This window comes from Lygodium microphyllum, chromosome 19, assembly GCF_053477565.2.
Source record: "Lygodium microphyllum isolate KBCC chromosome 19, Lygodium_microphyllum_v1.1.10, whole genome shotgun sequence".
NCBI classification, from domain to species: domain Eukaryota; kingdom Viridiplantae; phylum Streptophyta; class Polypodiopsida; order Schizaeales; family Lygodiaceae; genus Lygodium; species Lygodium microphyllum.
This window is the reverse complement of record NC_141153.1, coordinates 4,876,580-4,897,965: the sequence shown is the minus strand read 5'-3', so window position 1 is coordinate 4,897,965 and position 21,386 is coordinate 4,876,580. Positions and strand designations below refer to the sequence as shown.

Genomic DNA, 21,386 nt, shown 5'->3' with positions numbered 1-21,386 from the left:
TCCTCCATAAGATTTCCTTTCTTGGCACATTACACTTTCTTTGGTTCTTGTGTGGGTAATATAGACTGTATGTTCTTGTAGCCATGTTGTATTTCTGAATTTGTGTTTTGGTAATTAATACAGTTGCCCTTCACGAGAGAGAGAGAGAGAGAGAGAGAGAGAGAGAGAGAGAGAGAGAGAGAGTTGCTTCCTTGGGCCTTCCTTAAAAAGGACTTTATCACCACTCTTTTTGATTTGTCTATTATCAAGCCAAAAAGACTTGGAGAAGAGTCTCTAAGGAATCATTTCATAGAACGGCATATAGAGGATGTAGTAGATGCACTAATGGTCGAGCTCTCAACTCCCATTGTTACCCTCATGAATTGTCATCAAGCCTGAAGGAATTTTGAGAAAAATCTCAGTATACCATTGTCTTGGATCTTGATTGTTTATCACTGAGGATATTTGCTATGGAAAGTATGCTCATTATCTTGCCATCCTTGCAAAGAGAGACTACATACAACAAAGTATGACCTAAAATGGATTTCACCTCGAGGACATCAGAATATGTGTTCAGAGTATTTGAGGACATCAGAATATTTGTTCAAGCTTCTATTTTTGATCCTGAATGGGATTTTATTATTATGCACTTTTTTCAGTGATTGGTCAGCCATCCGGGCCATGAAAAGTTTAATACAGAAGATCTGCTTGTTAGTAGATTCTGAAGGTGCCATGTGATACATGCACACATCTCTGCTTGTAATGAATTTGGGTTTATGTGGACTGTTTGGACAGCACGAAGCAATGTCAGATTTGGTGATAACATTTGTTGTCCTTAGGTTTCTTTCAAATCATGATTACAACATTTACTACGTAATTGGATTTGCCTTGTAGATATAGATGACTCCAAAGAGTAAGGCTTGTTTTGTGATCATTCTCAGTAGCATTGTGTAATATGATGATTATTCTTAGTAGAAATGTACATTACCATAACGCTTTTTTGGCCTGATGATAGAAATGTTTTGTTTGTGTTGCGTGCATGAGTGGAAATGGACTTAAGGAGTCATGTGTGCTGTTTATCCTTTTCAATGTATTTGTTTTGTGCATGTTCTTCTCTCTTTTTGTTTAACAAGGTTAGGGGGGCAAATGGTTTAAATGTTGAAGTGTTTGATGTAAGCTGTATCAACAGTCTTATTTGCTGCTAAAAGTGCTTTTTCCCAATGTTGAAGCTCTTTTTACATTGGTAAAGGTGTGCATGTTGAAGAAAGTTGAAGGTCTAGGCAAAGTAGATGAATAACATGCATATGACATGGTACCATGATTTCAATCTGATATGCTACCATTGGCAGAGAACTGGTCCCTATTTGGCAATTTATCTTTGGGCATTCATACTACTACTTTCTCTTATGTTGATGGCAATTTACCCTGTTTTCATCGCGCCACTATTCAACAAGTTTACTCCTGTGAGTTTTCCTTTTCATCAGCACTAGGAGTCTTATTGAAGGGTTAAGCTGAATTAAACATCCTTCAAAGGTTGTGAGAAAGTTTTTCTGATGTTTTCCAGCTACCTGATGGAGAGCTGAGGGAAAAGATTGAAAAGCTGGCTTTATCCCTTAAATTTCCACTGAAAAAGCTCTTTGTGATTGATGGATCAACGAGGTCGAGCCATAGCAATGTAAGCTTTTAGCTTTACCCTTTTTCCAGTTTGGACATTTTTAAACAAAAATTTTGTTTCTCTTGCAAGTTATTTGTAATGAGAAAAACAAGTTGCTTTCTTAAAGCTTAAAGATCATTGGTTGATCATATGATATATGGACCTGCCAATCTGTAGAAGTGAATGTTTGCCTGACTGTTACTACAAAGCTTTCGAACATAGTCAGAGGGGTTATACTCTTACTCCAAAGAAACTCTCAGCATACTAACTAGCCAGTTTCAAGCTGGTCATTACTGTACCGCCTAATCCTTAAACTAGCCAGGTTTTGAAGAGATCATTCATCAATCATAGTATCAACCATTTATACTGGACTGATGACCTTTATGGCAACATGCAGTCAAAACAGCTCTTTCTCGTATTGGCCCATTTCTTTCTATGTTTATATAGAGTTGTTGTGTGCTAGTGCATGTACGCACATCTCTGAAAAGTGTGATGGGTTGTACTATCAAAGTCGGAACTGTTGAAGGTTGTAAGGGCTAAAAGCCTGAATGCCTGGCTGCATCTCAGTACAATTCCTTGGGCAACATGCAGTCAAAACAGCTCTTTCTCGTATTGGCCATTTCTTTCTATGTTTATATAGAGTTGTTGTGTGCACATCTCTGAAAAGTGTGATCGGTTGTACTATCAAAGTCTGAACTGTTGAAGGTTGTAAGGGCTAAAAGCCTGAATGCCTGGCTGCATCTCGGTACAATACCTTGCATTTTTTGCAAGCTTAATGCTCCTTACATGAAGTTTGTTGAAACGTTAATGTTGATCCCAGTTGGAGAACTTTTTTTTTCCAAAGGAAAATGTTTTTAAACTATTTCCTCATGCCAAAGGGCACACAAGGAGGATGATAATTGACTAACAGCGAGGGGCCATTTCTATGACAGTTGAAGAGATCAAGAAAAATGTGACTTTAACCAACCAAATTGTAGGGCTTTGTTCCTGGTAAATGCTTGAACAACACATTATACTTGCAAGTACAATATTGCTTATTTTTGAGACTTAAAAGCTTCAGAAAATAGAAAGAATGAATACTTGAAGCTGAATATGAAAGTTTTTAGAAAATTAGAGCCATGGACACATAAAAGAACCTCCCAATGAAATGTATTTCTACTCAATCTAAGTTTCTTTGGGATGAGCTCAATTTACCGTGAACTTGAGCGTGAGGAGAGTTTTACCTTACTCTCACAAGATCATGCAAAGGATGTACATGTACACTTGCATCACATGCATATATGTACTGTGGAGTAAACACAACTAATTTCTTTACAAATTGAGAGTTTGCATCTATTGTCATGCTTTGAAATGATGATTTTAGGAAAATTCATGATAGTAAAAGATAGTCTTAATGAATAATTTTGTAGGTTGAGGTGTAGTGAGGGTGTTTTTTCATTGAACAAAGTAAGATTATTTACAACATTTATCGACCTTAGTCCAAATATTATTATTATTAGAGGACGTAGTAGGTAAACAAGTAATGAAATCCATAGAGACCTATTCCAAAGGTCTCTTTAGGGACAAGTAGAGGTATGAGTAGACCGAAAGACTTGGATCAACAATACATCAATATGGCGGCTTCCTTCTTGATCTAGAAGTAGAAGAGCTTTAAAAAGAGGTGTTATAGTGAATTTACAAGTCTATTGTTGTGTAAACTAGCAGTAAGAGAATAGGGAAATTGATATATATTGTAAAGAGGTGGAAGATGATGGTAAAGATGGTTGGGTTCAACTTTCGAGCTATCTGCAAGTGCTGTATATGCGTTTACAGCAAGGAAATTGATGTAGAATGAGAGGAAATGAGCTCTTTTTATAGGAGAAAGAGAGATGATATAAAAAGGAAAAGTGGAGTAGTATAAGACTAACTGTTTAGCTACATCTTATGAAGTGTGACAAGTGGTGGGACACTTGGAAGCTTGTGTGGCACTTGTCTCTTCTTTATGGCCTTTTGTTTTGGGCTCAGGGTTGTCAAGAACAGAAACATCCAAATTTAGTAAATATTGTTAAAAACTCAAAGTTATTAATTTTAAAATGTCATCCATTCCCCCCCCCCCCCCTCCCCCACCCGCCCCCCCCCCCCCCCCCAAAAAAAAAAAAGTGTTGGTATCATATGAAAGTTTTTTTCGCGTACATTGAAAAAATAGTGCTAGAATCCTTACATGAGTTTTCTATGCAAAGATATGTGCATTTTAAAGTTTTAGCCCACATGTCATATTGTAGAAACTTTTTATGATTATGCATCTTGCTGATTGTAATTTTTTATTTTAGCAGACTTGCCTACACTTAAGGTATTAATTCTTTCTATGCATGTTTGACCTTGATATGCTCAAGTCGTAGTTGTTAGGTATGAAAGATGTGATACTATACAGGACTAAATGGTACCTTAAGATCTGTAAGGCATAGTATAATATTAGTACGAATTAAAAAAAAAAGTTTTATTATTTTAGACTAAGGGTAATAGAATAGATGTTTAAGGTCTAAATAGCAATGCTATTGGAGTATATACTTGAGGGTAATATGCCAAAACTTCCGTGGCATATGCCGTATGTGCAACATGTGCTACAACTTACAAGTACATAGATGTGAATGATCATAGAAATAAGAGAAGTGTAGGTGAGAGAGAGAGAAATGCTATATATATATATATATATATATATATATATATATATATATATATATATATGTATGTATGTATGTATGTATGTATGTAGAGAGAGAGAGAGAGAGAGAGAGAGAGAGAGATGCTTAAAGGGCGAGTGTGGCAAAAAGGCATTTTTTTTCATAGGAAATTGTATCAATATGTATAATAGGGTATTGTGTAGTTAGTCCACACCATGTACGGAGACAACCATGGCTTGAGTTTCGAGCACAAGCGCCCAATTAGGTCATATAAATGGAAGCGTGTACTATCTTTATTGCATGGGTCCACCACTACCTGTGACCACTCATAAATAGCTAGCTTCTAATGCACTTTCCTAGATGTCTTTTAATACAAAGGAGACAAATTTGACAAATAATTGATTATGCAAATTAATTAATAAGCATGCGAGTTCTATTTCTATTGTGGTGTAACATTGTCATAAGGACGTGAAATTTTGATACTTTGCTTAGCATTTGCTTAAGTGTTAATCAAATCTGCAAATGTGAGATGAATGATGGGCCAAGGACTCGGAGATGTCAATGGGTGTTAAAGGCAAAATTTGTAACAAATTATATGTTTGTTAGGTACTAGGTGGTACTTGGTGTCAGATTTTAGCTTAGAAGAATGATGTTAGTGTGGTGACACTAGGAAATGGGTATTAATTAATTAATCAATGCTTGTTCAAAGGCTAATAAATGCTCAAGAATTCTTGGATGATAATTTGGCCAATTTAATTGTTGGTTGGTTAGATTGTTTTTTTGGGCATAGAAATAATTATTAAATTAATTTCAGAATTTATATTTTAAAAATTAATTCAATAGGTTGGATAATGCTGGAAATTCAATTTAGAAGGTTGCCACTTGGCAAAACTTGCTCATGCAATTGAGGGAAAGACTACTAGAGGTTGTTGGATCCTCATTCCTGCATGCTGGAGGTTGGGAGAAGAAGAGGGACAGCTGTTGTAATTTTTCAGCCATTGGTGATTGAACCGGCCATTGGAGGCTATCAAAGAGCTGCCCCTAACTCATCAAGAAGCCATTGGGGGCAGGTGACAGCCCTTGTAGCCTGTCTACAAGTAGGTAGCTACAATTTTGGGACCCACAAGGTCAGGTTACTACATGTGGGGCACCTATTGTTGGGGGGTTGCAGTCAATCAGCCATTCACAGCAGGGTAGCATTCAACTTCAGCCAATTTTGGCGATGAAACTTTGAAATTTGTCTTTCTCTAGCTTCTTTTCCCTCTCTTAACAATTCATAGCTTCCGTCAAGAGATCTCAGCTGATTGTAGTCCCAAGAGGGTGTAATTGAAGAATTTCTGCTGCTAACGCTAATTTACAGTAGAAATTCAGGTTTACCAACCTCCCTAGGAGCAATGCTCAGAAATGGGGCCTAGTACTTGAAATTTAGTAGCTGAAATTTGGGGAATGTCAAGAGGCTAGCGAGCCAATGTTAAGTTTGGGGCAGAATTTGTCATCCAACGAGCATTGAATTTCAGCCAATTTTGAGGATGAAGCTTTGAGATTTCTCTCTAGCTTCTTCTCCATTATCTCAACCAATTCACAACTTCCCTCAAGAGATCTAAACCAAATCCAGTCTTGAGAGGGTGCAATTGAAGAATTTCTGTTGCTAACCTTAATTTACATCAGAAATTAGGGTTTACTATCTTGGGAAGAGTGCTTAGAAATGGGGGCCTAGCACTTGAAATTTAGCAACTGAAATATGGGGATTTTAGAGAATTTTAGGAAGCTAGCACACAATATTAAGTTTGGGGTAGAATTTTTTATCCAATGAGCCGATTGAAGGTCAATCCCTAAGCAAACCAAGGGGCAAATTGGTTTGAAGGCTTGCTGGTTGTTGTGGACAGTAAGATGTATTGAAGATTGAAGGAGATCAAGTTTGATCTTAGTGTACTTAAACCTTTAGCAATACAAGTTAAAGTATCGAAACGGGCACCAATTTCGAGCCAATCAGGTGTCCAATTCCAAGATTAAGTTGTAACATTTGCATTTTCAGTTTACTTGAATTTTATGCTTGCTGTAGTTAGGGTTAAATTAGGTTATTTACCACCCTTGCCGAGAGGGAAGGCTGGTTTCAAACATTCTCTCAATAAATGGTATGTCATATCACGAGGTTGAGACTACATTGGGAAAGGAATCCAATTTGGTGACTCGTTTATAGGAGCATAGTTCTAGGTGTTCCAAGAATTGAGAAATAGAACACGTTTTGAACTTGTGAAATGGTGTTCAGCCTTGGTGTGAAATTATGAAATGGAAACTTGAGAAATACAAATATGAATATATAGAGGAATAAATATAAGTATAAATATAGAAGAAATAAATGGGCTGCTGAGGCCATGGGATGGAGAAAGGGATGTACAATGATTGTACGGAACTCTTCTAAGCAGGTAGGGTGTCTGGTTACATTTCTGGTATCATAATTCCATGTTCTTAAGGAGTGGATACTAGTTGGGATTTATCCCCATGGATGCTCAAGTTCCATGTCCTAATTCATTTTCTCTCTCCTTTTGTCTTCTTGTTAACGAAGATGCAAATTACATTTGTTCATGGAAAGTGTGCGATTATGGAATGGTAGTTATATAACTGATTTCCGTTTGGTGCTTTGTATCTCATTCTTCAAGAATCAGTGTTAGAACTTGTTTGAATTTCGGCTTGCAAAGTAGAAAATGTAAACAGCTTAATTAGCACATACTAATAGTTTGAGTGAGACTCTCAATCTCCTGTTTGTTGCTAGAGATTTTCTGCTAGAGCTTATGAACCTGTGTGTCATGCTTTCAGGCTTACATGTATGGTTTTTTCAACAGCAAGCGCATTGTGATCTATGATACCCTTATTCAACAGGTAGTGGTAGTTCATACCGGCTTTCTCCGAATAGTGTGTGGTTGATGTTTATCGTAATGCTGTATACTTTGCATTGAGTTTTATATGTTGAGGGGACATAGTAAGTTTATTGAAGTTGTAGTTTTAGTATTTGGAGGCTAACTATAGACAATGTCTATCTGTTTCTTAAACAAAAATCACCCTTTTGTGCCAAAATGGTCTATATGTCTTCACCTTATCATTGGATGTGGATCCTCACCCATGAATTGTTGTGAATTCTTTGTGCTGTTCGAGTATCTTTAATGCTGGTTTTGTCATGATATTATTTGTCCTATATTTGCCATAGGCTTTGTGTCCTTGCATGTCAAGAATGTTATGAAGCGTGTCAGAACTGGTCTGACAGGACTTGCATGATTAAATTGTCAGAATAACTGAAAGACGGTTCATTGGCTAAAATTGGTGCATGATTAAGTTTCTAGTATTTTGGTAAAGTTGTGGTTGCTTTAAGGAGCTTTCAGACACCTTAATTGTTAAATATTCTGAAGTGTATATGTTGCAATGTCCTGTATTGATGATGTATTTAAAAGGATGATTTGAGAACTCTAGGATTCTATGGATTCTATGTAGGTATCATGATTTATTGTGTATGGATTAGGGTATGCAATATACATCAAACATTCCAAGGAAGCCCTAACCTAGCTGCGTAGTGATACAGAGTGATGTGATACATGAAATGTCATGCGGTATGGTGTGACATATGATGGTCATACAAAGACTTTCTATGTGGGATGCATGATGATTACTCACATGTACCTTGTGTGAAACCAGAGATGATAATAGATGTCAGTGAAGTGAAATGATGAGATGTGATATGTGCCAGGTGACAACTTACTCTGACAGGAGTGCTTCCGAAGAGTTTGCTATTCAGACCATCTGACAAAATAAAAGACTTGACTCAGAGCTTGGCAAAGCACAGTCCCTGTGAGGGCTTCAATAAACACGATTCCTATTCTTTTTTATCTTTTGTTTTTGTTATTTTCATGTGTTTACAAGACTTTCTGTGTCTAGGCAAGAATGGCCTTCCAATGCTGTCTTCTTAAGCTTCTCTAATAGGTGAAGCACCCCCTATTTATGGCCTTTCAGGAAATGTTTGTGGGGCAGATTCCTATGAGCCTTTTGGTTGGCTTAATATGTATCCTCTCTAAAGAGAGAGAGAGAGAGAGAGAGAGAGAGAGAGAGAGAGAGAGAGCATGTGCGTGCGTGAGAGCTAGTGGCAGCTAATCTTTCTCATTTGAGGCTAATGACAAGCAACAGTTTGTACCTCCTCCTTCTAGACCTTATCCATGATGCATAGACATGCTTTACTCAGAACCGCATTTATTGTCATCCAAGCCATAGGGTGGGCCTAGCCTCAACGATCAAGGATAGTGGTATTACTTTTGGACTTGAGAAAGCATACAACAAGATTGATTGGGACTCCTTGGAGGGCATCGTGCCTTTGTTAGGCTTTCTTTTCCCCTAGCACTTTACAGGTCAGCCAGCCATAGGGTGATCATAGGCGGACTGAAGGAAATTGACTTTTGCCTAGAGAGATCACTTGGGTAGGGTTGTGCCTTGGTCCCATACCCTCTTTTGATCTTCATAGATGCGATATCCTACTTTCTTTGCTTGACAGCAATGGGCTAAGGGGCCTTGGGCTGCTAGTGACTACAGAGACAAAGTTGAACTCAGAGTATGTTGATGAGACATTCCTTTGCATTGGTCATGACATAGAGGGGCTAGCAACATGACATAGGGAGAGGGGCATGGTGAGAAAGGATTCATGGAAGATGAGATTGTAGGTCCTATGGAATCTCTCCTTGTTTTGAGTATCAAAGATGTATAACACAGCCTATGGGAGGACCCCAAGAATCTTAAATTTGAAACTAGACCTACTTTGATAGCAGATTTAAATGGTTTACTTTTTGCAAAAGTGGATGAAAGGAAAGCATGTCAGTATGGTGGAAAAATTCCTAGATTCAGGATGGTCAATGTTTTGTTGAGGTGTTGCATATATCTTGTCGTCAAAAAGGATGCCCAATTTTTTTTGGATTGGTGCCTTAAAAGGTTCAATGTGTTTATTTGGACATGTGCCAGGCGAGTGAGGAAAATGTGTATGTTGAAATCTGCATTCTACACTTGTTTTCGGGAAAGATTTGTTAAGGTGTATCATGAGAAAATGCATGCCTTGCCTGTTTTTCAAATTAGCATGCTTCACACACTTTTTGCATGTCAACCACTTTAAACTTAGACAAGCCTATCACAATTTCATGTGACTACATATTTTTCAACCGCTGCATATTTACATCGCCAATATACTTATACAAAATGTCAATATCAGCCACAACTCCTACACCTTGTACAAACATAGCAGCCTTCAACTCGGGTACATTTACATCTAAGGTAAACATCCTTCCCACACGCTTGCCTTTTGCAACCAGTTTACATCCGTTCCTGAAATCTTCTACAAAGCAACCATTATGATTGAGCTTTACTTGCAATCCCTACTCAACCATTTGCCCAATAGAAACGAAGTTCTTTGTGATGTTAGACATGGTTAGCATTCAGCTGTTATGCGCATTAGGAGTAAAAATCAAATGGTGCAAGTTGGTTGGTTTTTTTGTATAGATCAGGGAATTGCTTGGTTTTTAGATGACTGAGTAGAGGGCAGACAATTAGATACCTCAAGTTCCGGGCAGGGCTTGATGTCTTAGCGTCCCAATAGTTCACATCAGTGCTTATTCTATTTGGCAGAAGTTGATGTGTTGATCGCCTCTCATTGGCATGGGAAGCTCTAGCAGTCAACCAAGTCTTGTTTGCAATGGCTAGGTATATAGCTTTCTTCTGGTGCATCAGGTGGCTTGAAGAGCCCAAGTACAACACTTGGTTTAAATTCTGCATTCTCCTTCAATTCACCAGGCATACACAGTGGTTGTTTAGTGAGGGATCTTGTAGTATAATTATGCTGAAGGGACTATGTAACACCATGCTTGGAGCTTATTCGCTCTGCGATCTACTTTGGTAAATGAAATTTGCAAGAGAGTCATTCACTGGTTGGTTGCATTTAGTCTGCTGTCTATGCAGGCCCTTTGGGACACTTGGTCTCTATTTTCGGTTTAGTTTTCAGTTGTTTATGGATTGTGTGGATGTTATTGATGTGCAATCATTGTAATTGTAGGCATATGCTCCGTCTTTTGAGAAAGATATTCAAGCATACATTTTAAAGCAGACTTTTTAGTGTTGGGACACGGATTTGCAGCTTGTTTTGGATTATCATGTCAAAACTCCTACTTTACTACCAATACCAAGCCTTCTATAATTAAGCCAATACTCAAGGGAGACTGTGTCACTTGTATCTCAGATTCAAGTTAACAAAGAATTAACAAGATGTTTCCTCTCCAAAGAAGCTACCATTTTTTTGTGTTTTTTTGAAGGCTGAAGGCTTACAGAGGAGAAGAAGGGCAGAGAGATCTGAGACTTATGAACTTATCAACTTTTATCTCGTCCAATAGCATCAATTCCCTTTGGTGGTGTAGGAGTGTCAGTTGAGATTTCTATTTAAAAAGAGCTATAGCCAGCTTCTGCCGCTCAGGTTCAAATAAGATTTAGCAACACACCTGTGTAGCAGAAGGCAATCAAGGAGAAGAGCTTGCTCTATGTGAATACTCTGGGAGACTAAGACAATCCTAATCTCCTGGCTAGAACTTGGAGAGAAATACCTGGATGATTTCCCTATGAAACAGAAATTTGATAGTTTTGAGGTATCTGTATACAAATGGGCTCTAAAAGATATTTGCATTCATAAACTTCAGACGTCTTTACCAGTTTACTCTCGCAAAAGGATACAAGTATGATACAATTTGAAACTAGGATTTCTTCTAGGCAGGTTGTGCTTTATGTATGTCATACTCCATTCATGCTAGCACTTCTTTATTGGTGATAGTTAATGTGTCATATAAACCATGTAGTCAAACAGAAGATTAAAGCAAACTCCTGATAGTTCTTTTTAGAGATGCAGTGAAGCAACTGGTTTTAGAAGAGTTCGAATTTTCTGTTCATCTACTCAGTCATCCTCATCCAAGTAATTTTACTTTATTACCTCTGTAGTGTAAGAATGAAGATGAGGTTGTAGCAGTTATTGCACATGAGTTGGGACACTGGAAGCTGAATCACACCATGTACTCCTTCATTGCTATGCAGGTATCAACCAGTGTTTAAGGAGGTTAAATTCAGACAGACCTATCTTTTGAGATGTTTTGATTTGTATTCTTCATCTTGTAGATATTGACACTGCTACAGTTCGGTGGATACACTTTAGTGCGGAACTCAAGAGAGTTGTTTGAAAGTTTTGGCTTCTCTACTCAACCAGTTCTTATTGGTCTTATTCTTTTTCAGGTATGGGTTACTTAACTTCAGAATCTAATGAAATACCAGAACGTACATTATTTTTTTCCCTCACCCAAAGGGGACAGGGTGTCAGTGTGCAAGATAAGAGTTCTATTGACCTTAAAACTGACTTGCACTTATAAGATGAATCTGTTGCTGTAAGCATATTGTAGTCATGAAGTCTGTAAGGATTGTTGCATGAAGTTCTTCTTGTAGTACTGTGTAACCTTATTTTTAATTCATCAAATTGACATGCTTGATCCTAGCCCCTTCATGCACAGTCATAATTCTTGTAGTTGGGCATTAGTATTAAGGACATATACAAAACCTTCTTGGAAAGGTATGTGTGGAACGTTTCTAACATGCATGCAAAACCTTCTTTGAAGGTTTTCAAATACCCTAAGTGTGCACTGGATATGTTATCAAAAGGTTTTGAAGTGGCCATAGTAGTTTTATGACAGGGTTAAGTTGTAGTATTTGAGTAGTGACTGAGTCCTATGCTATCGTCCAACATCATCATCAAGAGCTGTTGGTTAAGGATTCACTCTGTTTAAAGTCTACATGATGGCTCTATGTCAATATGGGATTGTAAATTGAACGGCAATAGATGTTAGAGGGAGGTAGGCAACATGGGGGAAGGAGGGAGCACAGATAGAGAGAGAGAGAGAGAGAGAGAGAGAGAGAGAGGAGGGAGATTTACGAAAAAAAAAGAGGGGAGGGAGAGAGATTAACATCTACTGAAGGCCAAAGGCCAAGTACATCTCATGCTATTGTTGAATCTGGGTGACCTTCTCTGGTGTGAGTAGGGCCGCCTCCAGATAAAGGCGCTAGGTCTTTGTGTGACTTTGATCTCTTGCAGTATGGTTTGTTGTGCCTGGAACAATGTGTGATATCTCTCTCGCATCTTGCCATATGCACTACATCTTCATAAGAAGTGGTCATTTGTCTCTAGCTCCTTATGGCATAGTTTGCATATCCTCCTCCTCCATGGGGGCTTGTGAGGCTCTACATGACTCTATCACGAGATGATGTAATGAAACTCTGAGCTGGCCTATGGCAACTCAGCTTGGCCTGTGGCATGTAACACTCCATGTACAAGGGTTTGATGATGAATCCATCCTTGGTGAGGCTCATGAAAAGATCTCTATAGTACGGTACCTTTGTGGGAAGAGGGATCGGGGGTGCCACCCATGCCTCGTACCTATCTCTGACATAGGTACAAGAGGGGAGCTGGGGTTATACTGAAAGGAGGCTTGTCATGTCGATATCATATTTGGCAATAGTTGCTCTTGGAAGTACCATGAGCTCTCACACCCCTTATGGGCCATTTGTTGGGAACTTACTAGTGCTCTCCATGGTAACTTGTCAAGTGTCATGCTTTGCACTCTGTATAAAAGTGATGATTTGAAAAAGAGCCTCTACCTCCATGGGGGCACAACAAACTCTACTTTATGAATCTCATGTGGCATTGAGAGTTGAGAAACCCGGTCATTAACTGTGTTTCTTTTTGTTAATTGATTCGAGTTTCGCACTGATAACCCCAAAAGGGGTTGGGTGCCCACATTTTGGGGTGCCACTCGAGGTTGCCTATGCCTATAAATAGGGCATCGACTCTCCTCATTCCACATACTATCATTCATTCTCCCCGACACTTTTTGTCCTCCTCTCTCATCAGATTGACACTTCCTTCTCCATCTATGTGGTGCCTAATGTATGCTACTTGTGGGAATGGTTCTAGTGCTGCCGTTTGGAGCTGTCTGGCTGTTGCCCAGTATTCCTGGAGCTGTTGCCACCATCAGCTGGCTATTGCCCAGCCTGCCACATTGCTCAGGACTGCTGCCCACTTGCATCCACGTCATCCACATCTGTGTTTGCATCTTCTAGTGCAGCCCATTGTTGCGTTTGCTATCTGAACAGGCTGCCTTGCTCCTAGAGCTGCCATGTACCACATCAATACCTGCATTTTGCTGCTTGGTCCCTTTTGCGACATCCATCCTGGCTCCAAGCGGCAGTTTGCTGCCTCTGCATGCTGTGTTTTGCAGCTGGGAGGCCTTCTATTGCTGCATTTTTTCCTGAGGTAGGCCGCCCTATTGATTCTCTCATTCTAGAGCTCCTGGTAGCTGCTCATTATCTTCTCCTCAGTTTGATGGCATCCAAGGACTGCGTTCTACTACTCTACAGCTGTCCTTCACCACTCAGCATTTACCGTCGATACCCTACTACTCGGAGGATTGTGCTTTGCTCCCTTCATTGTGCAGGTTTCCTACAGATATTGCCGCTTGATCAGCTAGGACAATGCAGTCATCTTCGAGCTTTGCTCTATTGTATCAACATGGTTTATTTAGCATTATGCTAAAGGCAATAAGATGCACACGATGAGCACAGAGACCTTGTGAGCAAAAGAAGGATCTAAGACCCCACAAGGCAATAAGCCCTCTGGAGACTGCCGCAGTGCACTATGAAGGTTTTCCCCATTGATTTTCTGGTGCAATGGCTTTCAGGACCCATGGTTTTGTAGTTTGCTCCACTGAGAGAGAGTTGCTGTTTGACTCCTTTCACTCCTTTGGCCCCGCAGTCCGGTCCAATGAGAGATAGAGGCTGTTGCCCACGTGTTGCTCCACAGGAGCTCCTTATTTTCTCACTGCCCTTTTATTGCCCCATGGACATCAACTCCAATGCAGGCGTTGAGGAGTTTCTTTGTGATCTCCTCTCTCGAGTCTCTCTTCTACTCTGGTTCGAGAGGTCACCTCTGGGAGTTGCCTAGCTTTTGCTCCGTTGGAGTCCTAGATACCTTCTTGGCATTGCTAGTGGCATTTCCTTCATCATCAAACACTTTGGAGGCCGTGATCCATGAGTTTTTAGATTTTCTCTCCCTCTTAGAGGGGGATTTATAAGGGGACCATCTTTCTTCTATTTCTTATGGGGATCCCATTTTTTCCAACTTCAAGGAGGGTTTGCGCTCATTGTGCAGTTCTTCATACACCCTTTACCTTCTTGGGGTGGTTGATATCTCCATGCGATGTTCTCTCACCTATTCTAACCCATTCTTAGGAGATCTCAGCTATTTGGAGCAGATCTCAGCCAGATTTGGTGGAAAGCAAGGGGATTTCTACAATAGTTAGGATTTAGCAACCACCTTGGGACCCGTGCCAATAGTAGAAGGCATTGTACACTGAAATCAGTACTTGGACTTTGTGAAATTATTAAGGATTTTAGATTCCAAGCAATGCATTGTAAATTTGGGACAACATTTGATGAGTTGGTGTCCAATTGGAGCAAGTCCTAGGTGAAAATCAAAGGGCAAATTGCCCAATTTGTTTGCTGATTGTTGGAGCAACAAGGGGCTTTTGGATTAGCCAAGAACATTATGGAATCTTGGTCTGTAATCAATCCATTAGCAATTGAAGATAAAGAAATACCGAAAGGGGTGCCAATTTTGGGGCCAAGATGTTGTCCATTGTCCAAGAATTTTGAAGGAAAAGTGTGCATTTTAATTTATGTTAATTTATTAATTGCTGTAATTAAGTGTTTGATCAGGGATTACCATCCTCTCTGAGGAGAAGGCTGGTTTCATGGTTCCATTGCCGAGATACCACTCAATCCTTTGATTTGGTGGGCCTGAGGCACCTCATTGCAAGCCAAAGTTCTGTGCTAGTACTGATTTTTGTGCTCAGCTAAGAAATTACAGCAAGATGTCTTCATACAGTGAGATGGAATCAAATAATGATGATGCCTCTCAATACGGACGCTCACATGGCGATGAAGGAAATGCAATGTCTAATCTTGGACATGGCTCAGACCATGGATGGCAAGCTGAAAATGTTTTTGTTAGGCAATATTTAGGGCCTTCAAGGCATAATGAGACTGACGACTAGCAAAGTGAAGAGGAATTTGATGAACAATTCAAGAATCGGGTAAGAACAACAACAAATCTCTTTGCTGAATTGGGCAAAGGATCCTCAATTCACTTAATTTTTTAATGCTCTAAAGGACAGCGAGGGTAAGAAGAAGAAGTTATCTTCTACACCTCCAAGACAACAAGGTGCACCGAAGGTAATGCCAAAGCCTTAGCTTCATAGTGACATTGGACAGGTTTTGGGAACGGGAACGGGAACGGGAACGGGACCTAGGACGAGAACTAGAATTGCCATTCCTTGTCACAATTAGAGGGGACTTTGATAATGAGACGGGATTGGGATGGTTTGAGGATAGGTTGGAACTAGGGCGGGAAGCTAGCAAACAACCATTCAATGTCACAATACTTCACTTGAAGCTCCCAAAGAGACCAATGAAGCAAAACAATTGGTACATGCGAGGCAAGGGATGCAAATGCAAGGTCAACATGAAAGTGCCAATCCAATGGATTTTGAACAATTAGGCATGCATACTTTGATGGGGCAGCCATGATACTTTGGTGGTACCACAATTTTTCGTACAAGGATTGAACAATGATCACATACGGAAATATATCGCACAAATCCCTAGGGTATGCAATAGCCAATGCATGGTATGCAAGGCCCATTGTATCTAGGTATGGCTGGAAATGTGCAAAATCCTATGTATGGCAGCATTGGTTTGATGCTCAGGGCACAAAGTGACATATTTGGTAGTGCATTTGCACCCCCAAATGCTTATGGGGCCCCAAGAAATGAGTGTTGGTCGTGCAAATGCTCCGTTTTGTGTTGGTTTTGATGTAAATTCAGAAAATGCACCCTTTTTGTAACACCCAATGTATGAGAACTTGACACCCAAAGGGGCAAAAAAGACCATGATGAGAGTGAAAAAGCAATGAAGTTTGAGTCCTTTAGTGGTGCACAAGATAGGCTGAAAGCTTCAACTTTCATTCAATTGATCGATACAGCCTATTCAAGGGAAAACTTCACTGAATCGTCAAAGATTCGAAAGGTTGTTACTTTCTTAAAGGGAAATGCATTGTAGTGGTGGTTCACACTTCTCATGCAAGGCAAAGCACTGTCAACATGGATATAATTCAAGCAAATGTTTGCATAAAATTGGTTGACAAGTACCTTTGAGGTGGACATCATGACAACTTGGAATAAGCTAGAATGCTAAGGAATGCAAGAATTTGGAGCAATACAATAAAAATTTTGGGATGTATTCTTGCCCATCACTTCTTATTGCCTTGTATCCCTTCATGAGCAAGTAAAAAAATATGCTTGTGGGCTGCTTAAAGGAATCAGGGATTTTTTCATTAAATTCACCATCTCTAGTATGTCTCAGCTCATAGAGACTGTTGCTACAACAGATGCTTTGCTTCATGGAAAGGATTTCGGCTTCCTACAAAGTGGAGAGAGAATGAATAAAAAGTTGCTTAAGGCTGAGAAAAGAGGCAGACCTGAAAAGTAGGCTTTAAAAATATCAAAATAAAAAAGAAAAGGCTCAAAAACATTGGCACAATATAGGGAATTGATGGGTCCAAATACATGCTTTATTTGTGAACAAGAGGACCATATTGCAAGAACTATCCCAATAAGCAACAGGCTGAAAATTCAGAAAATCAGGGAGATCCCAAGGAAAAGAAGCCCAAAACATCAACAGGATTGGTGCCCAATGTTGTTAGTGATCAACCTAATGATAATGCTATTGAGTTGTGCAGAGCATAGGCCAAAATTAAGGATCATCATGCATTGATATTCTTTGATAATGGTGCATGAGTCAACTTAATCTCTATAGACATGGCAGCTTGTTTAGGCATCAAAGAGAATGAGATGGGACCTATAAGGGAAGTTGGAATGGCGTGTAAGGGTCATGCAGAGCTTGTCACACTGCTCATTGGAAAGCTACACTTGCATATACAAGGATATGTGGACAACGAAGAGGTATTCAGCATAAGGGAAAGGCACTCATACTTGATGTAAAGTTGAAAGGAGAATCTATCCTTGTTGTGTTTGTAGCTACTATTTCTAAAGTAATGAAAAATCATCTTTCAACGTACTTGTTTTTTACTAAGAATAAGAATGATAGTGAGAATGTTGGAAACATGTAAGTTAAACAAGGATTACATGTCATTTCTGAAAATGTATGTTGATTGCTTCTCTCAATCACTTCCAGGGCAGCTACCACCTGAAAGGCCTAAAGATCATGGCATAGATCTTATCCCTAGAAGTGGCTTGCCTAATAAGCCACCTTACTAAGTCACTGCAGATCAGTAAGAGGAGATTCCGAGTCGAGTGAATGAGCTGTTAGAAAAAGAGTTGATTCAACCCAACTCATCTACTTTTTGTTCTCAAGTGCTTTTGGAGCAAAAAAAGGAATGATTTATGGTGTAAGTGGATTGATCATGATAAATAATTGGTTTTCGATCCCTCAGATCGATAATCTAATCGATAGATTGCAGAGAGCAACCATACTTAGCCATATAGATTTGAAAAGTGTGTATCATTAAAATCACGATAAAGAATCGGTTTTCGATATCTCAGATCGATAATCTAATCGATAGATTGCAAAAAGCAACTATACTCAGCCATATAGATTTGAAAAGTGGGTATCATTAAATACGCATTAGACTGTAGGTTGTACCTAAGACAACTTTCAGGACATCTTTTGAGTTGTATGAGTTTCTTGTCATACCTTTTGCACTTACAAATGCTCTTGCCACTTTCGATCAGATGATGGATTATATCTTCATACCACGTAGAGGATTTGTGGATACTTTCTTTAATGACATGATTATCTATTAAAAGAATAGGCAAAGTATGGAAAGGATATGGACATTGTGTTCAATGAGTTGTGAAAGCATAGGCTAGTTATCAATGACAAGAAAAGTTAATTTTTTTTGCATGAAATCCACTTTTGGAGCATATTATCTCAGCTGATGGTATTCATATGGACCTTGCAAAGGTTGAGGCAATACGCTCATGGCCACATTTAAAAAATGTTCATGAGATCCATAGCTTCTTGGGTTTGTCTTCTTACTATAATAAGTATATACGTGGGCTTGTTGAAATTGCATCTCCATTGCATGCTTTGCAAAAGAAAAATGTGCCGTTTTGATGGACAGTAGTGAAAATTTCAGCATTTGAAAATTTGAAGGATGAAATGACTTTAGATTATGTGCTTGTATTGCTCGATCTTAGAAAGTCGTTTGTGGTTCAGTGTGATGCATGTGGTAATAGCATTGGGATTGTTCTTATGCAAGATGGTTGAGTTATGCTAATGAGAACCGAATTCTCCACAGTGTAGAGAAGAATTTGCAGGTATATGAGAAAGAACTCTTAGTTCTAATTCATGCACTATCTATGTGGAAACACTATTTGTTGGGGGTTGATTTTACAATACAGACAGACCATCAGACTTTGAGGTACTTTCAAACACAGACAAAGTTGTCAAAGAAGCATATGAGATGGGCAAATTTTCTCTCTATGTAACTCTTATATACTCAGTAGCGGTCTCGATCCCAAGCCTAACCCTCAAATAAACAAGCCCTAGATTATCTTATTGTCTTGTGTGATACGCAACAAACCCTCAAAGAAAAGTGATGGGATAGTATGCACTCATACCATATTAAAGAGACAATAGGGTTTGCACGGAGAAACATGAAGTGCATGACAAACACTAAGAGAAAAGTGAGAAGAAGAGTGAAGAATGATGAACATTGAATCATGTTGATACAATGGACCAAAGCTCGAAGATGATTGCACTATCCTGACTGATCAGGCAACAACATCTGTGGGGAATCTACACAGTGAAGCTAGCCAAATGCAATTCTCCAAGAAGTAGAGTATTGAATGTAAATGCTGAATGGTGGAAGGACAGCTATACAGAGAGCAAAATGCAGTCCTCGGATGCCATTGGAATGAGAAGAAGATGATGACCAACAACCATGAGCTCTAGAGTCAAAGTATCAAGAAGGTGGCTTGCCTCAGGGCAAACTGCAGCACTAGAGGGCCTCCCAGCTGAAAAATGCAGCATGGAGAGGCAACAGACTGCTTGTTGAAGCTGGGAAGAATGTTAGAAAGAGATTGGGCAGCAGATGTTGATATGGTAAATGGCAGCTTCAGGAGTAGAGCGGCATATCCATACAGCAAAGGCAACAGTGGGTTGCATCGAAAGATGCAAACATAGATGCGGATGACGTGGATACCGATGGACAGTAATCACGAGTAGTGTGACAAGATGGGCAACCGCCATGGTTATCAGGTACAAAAGTACGATACGATATGGTACGATAAAATACAGTACTAAGTGATATCTTGAGATTTTTGAAGGCACAGTATGATAAAAGCACATTACTCTATCCTAAAAGCAACTTCAAATCTAATTCTTTTTGACAAAATAAGGTAGAGAAATTATTTAAATCTGAAATAACCTAATCCCATGGGAGAATCACATTAGTATAAGGTGCTCATTCCAAAGTGTAGTTCAAATAAGAAAAGAAGTATCCATTAAGTTGGTACCTTATGGTACTAATACATAACATACGGTACCTAAAGTATGATATAGTATGAACCCTTTTGTACATGGTACTAGTGCAACTATGGAGATGGCCAGCTAATGGTGCTGACAACTCCTTGAATGAGGGGAGTCAATGCCCTATTTATAGGCATAGGCAATCTTGATTGGCACCTCAAAATGTGGGTGCCCAATTCTTTTTGAATTTGTAAGTGCAAAATTGGAATGAATTAACAAAAAGAAATGTAGTTAATGAATGGTTTCTCAACACCCCCTCTCAAGCCCAAAAGGGAGCCATAAGGCGGAGAGAGAGAGAGAGAGAGAGAGAGAGAGAGAGAGAGAGAGGGGGGGGGGGGAAAGATACACCCCGAGATCCCAACATGCCACCTTTAAGGTGACCTATAGTGAAAAACAATAGACATGGTGAACTAGTAGTATCCGAAACTCAACCTCGGGAGAGAAACCACAACCTCCATGGCTCCATGCTGAAAGGAATATGAAGGCCTTAGCCACCAAGTCATGACTGAAATATCCAAGGTCCCAGACTAGGAAGAACCTGTAGAATTTGCTTGCAGCTTGCACCAATCAACATTTAATGCTATCGCATGTCGCTTGGAGCCCTCTAATTTGCTGTTGCTAGTAGCTTTTGATCCCATAATTACTGTAACTTGTTGCTCCTAGCCTCCTGGCTGTAGACTCTCTCTCTCTCTCTCTCTCTCCCCCACCCCCCTCGACTGTAAATTGATTTGATTGGTTGAAACCTCCTGGCTGTAGACTCTCTCTCTCTCTCTCTCTCTCTCCCCCCCCCCACCCCCCTCGACTGTAAATTGATTTGATTGGTTGAAACCAGGCCCAAAAACGTTTTCTTAGTTTGCATTGGTATTTGTGTCAATTTTCTAAACCCATTTTTCAGCATTATCCAGCCATAATAAATACTCAGAATTAAATATTTCTAAAATTTTATTTTAAGCCTTTTGCCCTGCCCAAAATTAATGTGCCCATTAATAATTAAATTGGCTAGGCCATTTATAACATGGAGTGATCCTTAACCTTTATTGACCCCTTAGACTTCTTAGCCAAACAATTGTCATAAGGTCAAAACTGATACCAATTGACCACCAAAGCCTAGCTGGCATAACTTATCACAACTTTTGCCTTCAACACCCTCAAGGTCCTTGGCTTGTTACCATGAAATAATTGCCATGTGCATTATATGTGCTAAAAAACATTGCACATTTGATTAGTAACTTAATGAAATGTTATTAGAAATATTAAAGCATCTTAAAATTTCATGTTCTCGTGACAAGATCTTAGCTTGTAGTGTTGTCATAACTTGCTTTTTTGATATTTGGTTAAAAAACAACAGTATACCTTGCTATATATGGAATCTCCATGCC

The 21,386-nt window shown here is 39.4% G+C and overlaps 1 protein-coding gene across 1 annotated transcript in view; it reads left to right on the top strand.

Annotated features, from left to right (window-relative positions):
• Positions 1–21,386, top strand: part of ATSTE24 (Peptidase family M48 family protein) — a 63,156-nt gene that overhangs the window by 25,019 nt on the left and 16,751 nt on the right. The window contains exons 7-11 of the mRNA XM_087701002.1: positions 1,329–1,442; positions 1,544–1,654; positions 7,111–7,173; positions 11,299–11,391; positions 11,473–11,586. Coding sequence (XP_087557128.1) covers positions 1,329–1,442; positions 1,544–1,654; positions 7,111–7,173; positions 11,299–11,391; positions 11,473–11,586 — 495 coding nt within the window. The remainder of the gene's footprint in view (positions 1–1,328; positions 1,443–1,543; positions 1,655–7,110; positions 7,174–11,298; positions 11,392–11,472; positions 11,587–21,386) is intronic.